Source organism: Pollicipes pollicipes, unplaced genomic scaffold (genome assembly GCF_011947565.3).
Source record: "Pollicipes pollicipes isolate AB1234 unplaced genomic scaffold, Ppol_2.1 Scaffold_4295;HRSCAF=5057_pilon_pilon_pilon, whole genome shotgun sequence".
Lineage (NCBI taxonomy): Eukaryota > Metazoa > Arthropoda > Thecostraca > Pollicipedomorpha > Pollicipedidae > Pollicipes > Pollicipes pollicipes.
In genome coordinates, this window is record NW_023596461.1 from 4,271,047 (window position 1) to 4,283,265 (window position 12,219).

Consider the following 12,219-nt stretch of genomic DNA (forward strand, 5'->3'; position numbering starts at 1 on the left):
GAGCCGTGCGACGTACCGCTAAGAAGTTAGGAGCAGATGAAAATGCTCGTCGATGTCACTAACTCTATTTTTGAATCTGTTGATCTTGCGAAAACCGTTTGTTGAGTGTGTGTTGGTGGAAATGGGCATGGGAAAATAAAATGTCTACATTGTTCTGAAACATGACTCGATGTAACTCTGAACATCCATTAGGTATATATGATGACCTAGTTTAACCTTTTTCTTCGTTTTATGAAAACGTGGTGTCTTTAATTTTCTTAACACCGATAATTATGCCTTTGAAGATAAACAAATTGCAGTTCAGGCTAGAAATAAATTGAGCAGATTTCTTCTGGATCTTCGCAAACTGAATTTGGAGCTTGGCATGTCACACACGGCAGCGCCATGAGAGGACGAGCTGGCACCGTGCGACAGCGCGTGATCGGCTTACTCCGTCGGAAATTGTGACAACGACCTCGAAACCAACGGGGACTCTGGCATTATGCATAAATGAGAATTCATTTTGATTGCACTCACGTCCCTGTCATTCATACCCAGTCACGTAGACAGAGGTGCATTTTGATTGCACTCACGTCCCTGTCATCCATCCCCAGTCACGTAGACAGAGGCAAATGTCACTTCTACGCCATTGTGAGCGGCCATCTATCATCAGCTGCGAAGCCGTCGTTTATAAGAAGTTATTTCAACTATTATCTGTTCATGTTGGCTGATGTAAATGAATGAATATGCCAAGTAAATTCGATTATTTGGTTGTTTTTTTTCTGGATCGTGGGTTTTGTGCAACTAAGTCGTTACATTCGATGTTTCGCGGCGCATTCATCGCTCACGAAATCACTTTGGATGTTCGAGCAGTCATGTTTCATTAAACCGCAACTGGGATGTACTTCCCCAGAGCAGATGAGGACTGCTGCTGCACGTTCTCTTCGTGCGTGCATTTTTAACCTGCATTCTAATGCGCTGCTCCGTCTTACGAATTTCATGACCTGTCACCTAGATGAAAATTTTGCTCACCAGTTACATAAAACGGTGAGGATTAAATTTCGTATCTTTCAAACCAACGAACCGTATTATTCGTAAGCAACAGTGAGCGCGTATAGGTATGCAGATAACTTAAGAATGAAACGCATAAAATCTGTGCCTCTCCGTTTTTGTTCAGTGGAGCAACTGCGTCCATAATTTATTTGTTCTTTATCTAACAATGCGGTCGGTGCTGCTGCGAAACATACACAGTGACATCAGGACTTGGCCTGTTTTGGAGGGGGCGGCGTCATGTGGACGGAGTATTCCTCCTTCTATTATCGGATGGAGGGGGGGGGGCAGTCTCCCTGCCCTAACAACCTTTTGCAGGAGAAAGTGTATTTGCGCAGATTTTCACTAACGGGACCATATTTCCGATTTTTTACGATGATGTAGTTCCCTCACATAGGTAGGATCACGTTCGCCACAGTACCGGGCGCTACAATACCTTCCACCCAGGCGCGTGCTTAGAATTGCGCCATAACGGAATATGTGAACGCAAGTAAACAAGATGAAATCGCGGACGGACACGGAACGACACCACGAAAAACTGACAAAGCACGCGTACACAGCGATGTTTGTGTCCCGCAAACAGTGCGCCGATTAGTACCACACCTCTCAGTAATTTGCAGTACTACAAGTGAGTTAGCCCGTCCGCCACAGTGGTTATTTCAAACGGACATTTAACAGCCATTCTGACCTCGGACAAATGACTTTTGGAGGAGCGGCGCAAGGCTCATGAGCAAGGCGCGTGGCACTGATTATTAACGAGAACGCCAGTTCTTAAGTGCGTGATTTCTCATCCATTTCTTCATTTGAGTGTCGTTGAGATAGTTTCAGGACGTCCCTCCCCCATCAAAATTTTGTGACGTCGCCCCTGTGGTTTGTGCATTGCAGATTGTACATCCTGTCAGGCGTTTAACGATGCCCTCGCCCCCCCCCCCCCTCCGCTTTCGGTGCATGGATTTTCCCATGAATGTTGGCAAGCAGGTACGATGCACATTTAAGGCCCAAAACTTAAGTCTGATGACATATTGAGAAAGCTGCGCTTGTTTTGTATTGTTTCAGAGAGGAACAGGTGAAGCAATCAGCTGGTTTAAGTCTTGGACGGTAACTTTTCAGCATGTGTAGCATCTTCCTCTGGCGAGCCTACACTGCGGCTGTCGAATGGGCTTAGCAATCACAGATAATATAGATACTTTTGCTGACAGACAGCACAGGTCCCGTTTTGAAGCATGACGCAAATGTATGTATATTGCGAATTTGGTACTTAATGCAGCATGTTCCCAATAGCAGCCATTTACTGCGTCATGTGCGATAATCTTGTGGCGGAAAAAGCGTTCTGCCTCACTTTCTAGCTAGCTCCAACTCACTTTCTTGGTCCCATCGTGAGACCATTGTGTTTCAGCAGTCCCCTGCAAACCCAACAACACACTCGGGATGACGGTTCCGTTGTCAAGCTGGCAAATAAACTGAACGTATGTTTTGGATCTATGCTGTATACTTCTGTACAAAGTGTTGCACGCAAATGCCATCATTGTCATTACTATCCCCGACTAACATATGCAGACCAATGGCGGGACGGTGGGGAAGGGGGGGGGGGGAGGGCATGCTTATCCCGCTCGTTAAGCATTTGTATGGACAAGGAAATAAAAGTTATCCTCACAGAAACGTGCTTAATTTATCCATTGCTGCAGATATTGCTGCACGCTATTGATCCATGGTGTACGTCAGAATCATGATCCCGAAAATTACCGCATGATAAATCAGTTATGAATCGCGAGAACTGTGAATCTTGAATCAACCATGAGTCGAGAGGTTATGATCTCACGATCCGGGCTCGATCTTCGTGGGCGGAATTTGATCCTGTCGTTGATCCAGGACTTGTGTCCATGGATTTGGTTGCTACGACACACCCACTCAATGACGGGACTGCACCAATATCTGAGACCGCGGAGAGCGCCGCTTTTTCAGCAAGCTGTATGCGATTTATCATCAATTTCTACCTCAGCCTTAAGTTATTTTGTAGATTACTGTAGAAATTTTGCTCAATCTCCTATATGTGACGACTCTTGTTTGTGATGGTTGGAAATGTCTTGCACCTAATTCGCCATAAGATCGCTACGCCGCGCAATCATCTCTTTCGAGTTCTTCGGCTCGATTACTTTTATTGACCATCCCCTGAAAGCGCTTGCTGAAAGCGGTGCAACTGCAAAACATGCCTCAAAAGTGGAATATTTCTTGTACCGACAGAGCGCTCTGAGCAGACATAACACTTCCATAGCAAAGTTGTTCAGTTTGATGTAATTTGTCCTCTTCTTGCCTGGTAATAGATGTGGGGCGATTGCATTTTTTTCCATTCTCTTATTCCATTTCCATTTCATCTCTCAGTTCCATTTCTCCTGCGATTCCTTTCCAAATTTTTCATTTAAGACGCTACGCATCACGTGTGCTGCGATATTCAAAATATTTGTCTATATTTCCAGCTTTATTTTCACTCATCGATCGCTATGCCATGCCCATAAGTTTGCCTATGGTATCCACTACATGTTTTGTATCTGCGCCCATTCTGTGTGTTGGCGTCTATAAGAAGGGAGCAAATAAAATAACTCGTACATAATGTACATTCTTACGCATTACACAATGATCAGGAAACAAGAATTCATGAAAAACATCGCTTAGAGTATGTCGCACATATCGCTGATGGTAACATGCTCGCATCATTAAACGCGATACTAATATCTGTATGCAAGCAAGTTGGCTTGAAAATAGTACAAATCACACAAAAGATCTTCTAGGGTCCGTGTGAGAAAACAAACAACCTTAAAGTGCACTTAATGGTTTGCAGGGGATATTCAGACCCTTTGCTGTTCATTGATGGCTTCTTTTGGTGAACATGAAGTGATGCTAACATCTTAAAACGTGGAATATTGCTGACAAGAAATTATCAGTTGAAATAAGCGTCGTAAATAAAAGAATGCTCCCGGATTCGCGAAGGTTCTCCGTTGGGCAACATTTGTCCTGCGCGGTCAGGCCTAGCCATTCGCACGTCTTGCTGCTCCTTTCACTTTCTCGTCTCAAGGAGACTATAATTTGGGGGGCTATTTGGTCATTGTGGTCACACAAACGGTTCGCCACCCTGAATTTGCTATTCCACTTAATCGCAGTTCACCTTGCAGCGTTGACAAATTCCTTGGTTGTATTGTGTCTGTCCTCAAAGCATTCCCCCGTTTCGCCAAAACATTCTTCCAGGTCCAGATTGAGGTGTAGCTTTTGGTGAGGTTTTCAGTGTTTTCTAAGTTCCCAGGCTCCGATTAAAGTATGGTTTTTGCTGAGGTTTTCAGTGTTTTCCAAGTTACCACACGAGCGGAGTCAGTTGGTAGCTTCGAAAATGCCTCGATGGCAAATGTTCTCCAGCCAGAAGCATTCGATAATTTGTATGCATGAACGGAATCGCTTCGTTGCATTATTCATTGCATGGACCGATCCCGTTCATTTCATTATGAATTTCATGAACGGACCCATGCTATCTTAGCACTGAATCCGAGTGTATTTTGAGCTGCTGAGGAAGACTTGCGACCGCCAGTAACTATGTCGGACTGTTGGCTGCCTGGGAGATATAATTTTAATGTTGCTGCTCATATTACAGTTATTGCTACTTGTTCTGCCTAATATTGTTCATTTTCGGAACCTGTTGACATGCATAGGCGTCAGCATTGGTATGATTGTTATCATTTTTCCTTCTTTGATGACCTTATGCTCAGCTTTTCACGGACATTTATAGTTCGGAGAATGTATTTCAGCAACCGGCCGCCTTCGGTATGTATAAACCAGATGAATCATTACTTTGGAGTTCATATGCCGACAAAAGTTGACCTCCATTGTACTAGTAGGCTTTGGATAAGCGCCGATATCAAGAAATCATTGTTTGTATTGTTACGACTCGGCGATTTAAGCTGTGCTTATGACCACCTGTTGCCATATAATGAAAATACTATTGCCGAAAGACGGGAGGTGTTGACCTTTCTTGCTCTTATCAAGTAAATCAAATACGATAGTACGCAATTTCTGACACACATGTGATGACGCGCAGTATTTTCGTATGCATACACAGCATGCTTTATGAATGACGTAACACGTGTATCATGTGTGCATAATGCGCACAGCAGTACACGGGGCGCCACATATGCGCACAGCAGTACACGGGGCGTCACATATGCGCACAGCAGTACACGGGGCGCCACATATGCAGTTTGCACCGTGCGCGTTGTGTGTTAATTTATGTTAGTTTTTTTAACTGAAGAATGCCAGCAGTGTAATATATATATATATATATATATATATATATATATATATATATCTAGCTATAGACTAATAGATATAGACTATATATATCTATCTAGATATATTATATTAATATTTATATATATAATATGTGTGTGTGTGGGGGGGGGGGTGTGTGTGGGGTGTGTGGGTGGTGGGGGTGTGGGGGTGGGGGTGGGGGGGTGTGGGTGTGGGTGGGGGTGGGGTGGGGTGTGGGTTGGGTGGGGTGTGGGTGTGGTGTGTGTGTGGGTGGGGGTGTGGGTGTGGTGGGTGTGTGTGTGGGGTGTGTGGTGGGGTGGTGTGCACGTGTGTGGGTATAAACTTGTGTTGACTTCAAAGTTTGGCATCTATTAGGCTCTATGCGACAAAAAAGTAAAATAATTTATTTTCATTTCATTTAGTCCATTGCAATCAGTGCAACGTCCTTTGCCTCATGAAGCACGGGCGAGATGATGCCAGATATGATTGTCCGATCGCCGTGTGGGACGCTAAAACCTAAGCGAATGAAGTATGTCGCGTTGGGAAATCGTACGAAGAGGACTTACCAATGCACTGCACTATCATCCTTCCATGTGCCTGTATCGGCAAGGGCTCGCTGGCGCTTAACGCCTGCGCACTAATTCCTAGAGACTGCTTGAAACCTTGCTGGTGCCAGGCCTGCCAAGGGCTGGAAATTTTCGTGGGAAAATGAGTGTATTGAAACCAGTTTGCGTTCTTGGGAACATTGGACACAATTAACTCGGCTGTTTAGTACGTCTGCAGTTTGTTTTGCGCAGTTAAACCCGACTTCAGCCACAGCGTGTTGTAATTGAGACCGACTTTTGAAAAAGGTGACATTGGGTGCCTCCCAATACAAACAGGGAAATTTGTATCGGGAGCCAGTCATATTACTGATACGCACATACTCTAGACTGTCTATTTCTACTGCTGAGTAATTCATGGACGTTACATTTGCCTGCATGGTTCAGCTAGCTGTTATCTTGCCGAGCTCTGACATCAGTCACCTCTCAACGGTTGGATCCGTGGTTTGCGTTCGGGAGGGCGCCACCGTCTGCGCAAATCAGCACACACAGAACGATGCCGGTCTTCTCCTCGGTCAGCGCCCGCTCGCTTCATGTCGCTGCGTCGCCTGGTCGCCGATATTTGGACCTGTTTCGAACCCGAGCTCTTCCGTCACTTTAGCATCAGCTTGCTCGTAATTGGAAAGCATCTAAGTGTGCGATGTGGCCTTGCCGATGCCGGTTTTTACGGAAGCATTACACGTGAAGGTTTCATCAGTTTGATGCATAAAATGTGAAATACGTTTAGTGGCGGTATGTTATCTTGGTTTTACGACGGGGCACAGATTGGTTATCGACAAAAAACGTCGTGGGCTGATACAATACGGGGCCAAACAAGGTGTGGGTTGCGTAGGAAGGCTGAAGGTCAAAACCTGCAATGACTGGAGAAGCATGACCTTGCCAAAGGTGGTGACCTCTGACGTGCTGCTTCCACTGTTGGCCGCCTGCTGTCACTGACAGCTGAAATCAGGAAAGGCGACCGGTAGTCTTTCGCAATATCCGTTGGGAATCAGCCAGGTCTTCGGCGCACGTTCGCCGGCGACCACTGGAGTTCGCCGGCGACCACTGGAGTTCGCCGGCGACCACTGGAGTTCACTGGCGACCACTGGAGTTCACTGGCGACCACTGGAGTTCGTTGGCGACCACTGGAGTTCACTGGCGACCACTGGAGTTCGCCGGCGACCACTGGAGTTCACCGGCGACCACTGGAGTTCACTGGCGACCACTGGAGTTCACTGGCGACCACTGGAGTTCGCCGGCGACCACTGGAGTTCGCCGGCGACCACTGGAGTTCGCCGGCGGCCACTGGAGTTCGCCGGCGACCACTGGAGTTCACTGGCGACCACTGGAGTTCGCCGGCGGCCACTGGAGTTCGCCGGCGACCACTGGAGTTCACTGGCGACATTGGCCAGGTGTGAGGGGCCAGTGACATGGAGGCCGGGCATGGCGGTGTCTTCGGACGATCTGGAGACCAACGGACAGAGTCACATGGCAGGCCCCATGCTGATAAGATTTTGGATACCAAAGCTCTTCAGCCAAGATACCATCTGGGTACACACGTCGAGGAATTCAAATATCCGTGAGGTTGATCATGAACATTGTGAAATCACATTCCAAGATTTGAACGTCTTGGTCTCGAGATTCAGCATCACCAAGCAATAGGCATAGGAGCTTTGACAGAGCTGAGCTAGATACGTGACGCCCTTGCTTTTTGCCCGCCGCCCTCGCATTAAACATGAATACGCCACGTAACTGAACTTGCGCCAGCCTTTGGAATCATTAGCCTGGACAGAGCTGCGGGCTGCTTGATAAAATGACCCCCGTCCCGTTCTCGGCCAGTTGTGCTGAACATGAGCTATCAAGCACCAGATATGATACGATCATTTGCGGCGTTCATTATTGAATCAGTAATATATATATATATATATATATATATATATATATATATATATATATATATGCATTATATAAGTGCAGCATACTTGTGACATGCTTCAAACATAACAGATCGGGATTGCCAATGCGTGTAAAGCTGCGCCATTATGAAAGCGTTTAGAAGCAATGAAGCTTCCTATTTGGCCGTTCCAATATTGCCAGCCGTGGTTTCACCCAGATCAGTTAACACAGGACTCGTCAGTGTTTATCCTGGGTCTGTTTACACTTTCTGCTTTACGGCTTGGCGGCAGTGACGTCACAGCTGGTGCCTCGTTTCCGTTATGCTATAGCGCTGGAGAGAGATCTTGGTCGTGCCGCTGACGTCGCTGGTGCGCCGAAAGTCCCCATGTTCTCAAAACACTTGGGCGCGCACATAGGACCTCTGCAATGCTTGTTGCACTGGTGCCGCCTGGGTGTTTTCCGGACATCGAGTCAGCCGGGCCCGCCTCCCTGACGACGTGCCTTGTGTTCCAGTGCTGCCCCGCCTTTCTTCGCCACATTTCCGGCCAGCTTGCGGACAGACGGGGCCTCACGCAGGCGCTCGCCGTCCTCGTCGTCTTCGTTATCTACTTGTGTGCAGTTCTGCCCGTGGTGAGATCTCTTCCCAGCGCTCAAACCGGCCCAGAGCTGCGCGCGTAGTCCTCAGTGGAGGAAGCAAATATTTGGTATGTGCTGTTTCATGCATCCATGAGTAGATGTAAGGGCTGACAATTATATATATATATATATATATATATATATATACATATACATATATATAAGACGGCATGCCGCTGGCTGTCTGCTGCGCCAAACCCGAGACCGCAGACTGTAGGTGGATCATTGTCGCCGCCTCAGGCAGGCTGTCTGTGCACGAGTGATTTAAATAGATCGTTCCACATCGGTCACTCCGTGGGATTCCCGGAGAATCTCGGCAGAGTGACGCCAGGAATGTTTTGGCGAAAAAGGGAGCCACTATCATGGCTTGGTTGGCCAAGCTGTTCTTTGTCCAGTGATGCTGTACCGCACCGTCATCGCCAGGAAGTCGCTCCTCACCGACGAAGTCGTCTCGGCGCTCCCATGTCTGATCGTTTCCTGCAGTGTTTCTCAAGTTGAATTCCAGCTGAGCGACTTCCATTGGCAATCTCTTCTTCGAGCCCTCTCCTTTAATGAAGGTCCCGCTCGTCCTTTTTAAGAGCAACTGCCGTTTAAGCTGCCGCGGCCTTAGCTCTTATAGCTTTACTTTCCTCCCGGCATCCAAAGCTAGTGACAAAAGATAGGATACAGAATATCACGCTGCATGGTCTGGCACTAATCAGGTTCCTCAACTTTTATCTCGCATCGGATATTTTCTAGAAAAACGGTTTTGGACAGATCCGATAACATTGCGTTTGCAACATTTAGATTATTACGCGGCAGTGTTCCAACACGAATCTTAGCACGGTTTTTAAACCGTAGGAAAAGTACGTGTATATGCTGCATACATGCATATACTACGCACACACTGCTATGGAGGCACAGGCACTCACGCATCATACACACTTTGATTGATACCAACGCTCATCAGTGACACGCAAAACACCCAACGATCCGGTGGTGTGCACCCTCGTGGCGACCCTCCGTGCAGGTCGAGGGGTCAGCATTCATTTGTTTGTTCACTGATGATGGGGTCCAATTGGCGGATGCATATCGCCCGCCACTTTGTACATGCATAGTTGGGGGTGTGGGGGTGTTGCTATTTGGCCGATACTAGTTATTTGTTACTGCTGGGTGGAAATCCCCAGTATCCAAAGTGGCATTTATAGAGATATATGATGTTGTTCTCTGTGGGTGGACCCGAATTATGTTAGAGTATGATTCATGATCAGAAAGGATGTAGCTGGGCCTAGTAAATGTATTTTCAGTCTGGTACTTTCGTTGGGATCTCTTGTTTGACTGTTGGGGTGGTCATTATTGCCCAGGGCTTTCCCACCTGCACTGTACAAGAACGGAAAACATTAAGTCCCCTCGCGCTTCTGCTCGCCGTAGCTCTCAGAGGTCATTCCTGGAACTTCGGACTGTAATACGGCATAGAGCTCCCATGGAAAGAGTCGTGATCCAGACGCATGCTCTAGGCGGCAGACAGGTCGGAGGGTGCTGTGAGTGATGGCCGGCTCATCCATTCGACGGTGCAGTGGTGAAGCTAGATCGGAACCGAGGTGGGCGAAGAAGCTGTTGTGCGGTAGGTTCTGCTCGCGTGTCAGGCGAGTGGGTAGTAGGCATACGTCGCCATTAGGCTTTGGCCCGGAAAAATACACGAAATGAAAAGACAAGAATCGATTGAAGCATTTCTTTTTGGTACAGATTTTGTCCTAACCTTTTACAGGATACATTTCTGGGATCAGCGCCCCCGCTAAGTGGTCCATGTAGCGTGAACTTTGACGCAACCATCCGACCGTAAAGCTCCGGTTCATAGTGCAGCTTCCTGACGCACGCTTACGGTACTACAACGTTTGGTGCTGCCCGCCATACCCCGGGGGTAGAACCCTCTGAGGTCACCGGATCTTCCCCGTACCAACTGTTACCAGCCGCAGTCTATGCCAGCCAGGACCAAAAAATGAGAGCATAAAGAGACTAAAACCCAGAATCCTCCCCATACCAGTGCGTGAATCATAATGTGGGCGCTCTTAACAGCGGAGCTTTTCGTGCTAACTTCGAAATAGAGGGGGAGAGAAATATCAGTATTATTTTGCAGGCAGGTTTCAGTATTTTGTTAAAAAAAAAACACAGGCACATCGGGCATGATAAAAAGACACGTTTGAAATGTAAGACACAAAACCGTGAAAAGAATATTACGCTTTTTTGTTTTGATGATTGTGTCCCACTTCCACTTGGAAAGGACAACAAGACCACCACTCCAAGATTTTGGAATGCATTGGACCACTCTGGTGTGGTGCGACGCTTCCAGCAAAGCCATGTGACGTAAATTAAACCATAAAAACAACACTGACGTGCTCAGAAGGCTAAGGCGTGACATACATCTGAATATTTGGTTCCAGACACATAAAATATATGACTATCCTTACCAGCGTAGGATTTTAATGCCTGAAGTTAGTTTTTTTGGGGGGAGGGGGCGGTAAGTTCACATCTCATGAGCTTTTTTACATAGAGACGTAATTTGAAGCACAAAAATGTGTAGTCTAGTTTTTGTTGCCATTTCTTTTTCTTCATTCCAAATATGTTACTTTTTATTGCGCTGGTACTAGGCCCCACAAAAAATTAGGCTTGGCCACAGAAATACAAATTGATTTTCCTTCCCTTCTTAATTACCCGTCCATTACCTCCGGTAGTATTGTCCCAACAGCCCCGTGGTTTAGAACGTCTGCATTGCGATGCACCTACAGCTGGCAGGGAGGGTTTGGAGTCGCTTCATGAGCTCACTATTTAATAGTGGTTGTCTTGCACTGCGGCCGGTCACAGAGCGCGCGGGAAAGTTCAGGCGACGCGAGAGTGTTCTACCCTCCGCGTGGGACGTATGGTGCGAAGCGTTGCGGCACGTTAAGTTTTCATCGTAACATTATTCTGTTAACCCGGACTTTCGCCTACGGGTGCTGCTGTCAGAGTGCGCGCAGCAAGCAGCACTTAGCGCGGGCGCTAATTCCAGAAATTTATCCAATCAAAAGTTTAGGTATTAATCCCTAAAAATATCAGATTGAGAAATCCCTACCGTACCGTCGAACGAACGAGCCGGCAATAAATTACTCCGCCTTCTGGCCTATAGGCTGTCGATAGCTTGCGCCTGGATCAGACTGTTCCGCATAGCAGCTTTGTACTGCGGTGTAGTCTAATGTCCAGGGTTGAACCGTGAAAAAATGCGCGCAGGAGCACGAAGGTACTTTATTTTTGCTGTGATTTTACCCATGGCACATGCCTTGCCTTGGTTTGTCTGGTTTCAGCTCTGGGTACCGCGGCATGGCTTGGTTGCTCTGGTCCTCCATCGTGCGAACGACGTAGTCATTGTCGGTCGGGATCTGCTTGACTCGCCCCAGTTCCTGTTGTACAGGTGGCCATGGTGCAAAATGTTGGAGGGTACGGTGGATGTAGGCGCGCACCGCACTGGTTCTTTGCATCACACTGGTCGCACGCTTTTTCAGTTTATGCAGCCATCGTCGTCAGAACGCCTTCGGGGGACGCTGGTTGCAAAGGTTTCGCCTGAAGCTTTGATTGGCGCTACCAGGAAGCTTATGATGTTCCCAATGCTCTCCCCGACTTCCGGGATGCATTCCCAATATTGCGGATTAAGCACGCATTTTTGGCCTGTGCTCGTTAAGGACAAAAGCAAGTCTCATTGCGAGCAGAGTCCAAGTGAACACATTCATGTCATGTTTTTTTCATAATCAAATCCTTTGGCACCCTTAAGACATAT

General features: G+C 47.3%; 1 protein-coding gene across 2 annotated transcripts in view; it reads left to right on the forward strand.

Moving 5' to 3' along the window:
- The window catches only part of LOC119096346 (adenylate cyclase type 5), a 184,609-nt gene that overhangs the window by 157,077 nt on the left and 15,313 nt on the right, over positions 1 to 12,219 (forward strand). For both annotated transcript variants that reach the window (XM_037219193.1, XM_037219194.1), the window contains exon 13: positions 8,310 to 8,426. In XM_037219193.1, the coding sequence (XP_037075088.1) occupies positions 8,310 to 8,426 (117 nt within the window). The remainder of the gene's footprint in view (positions 1 to 8,309; positions 8,427 to 12,219) is intronic.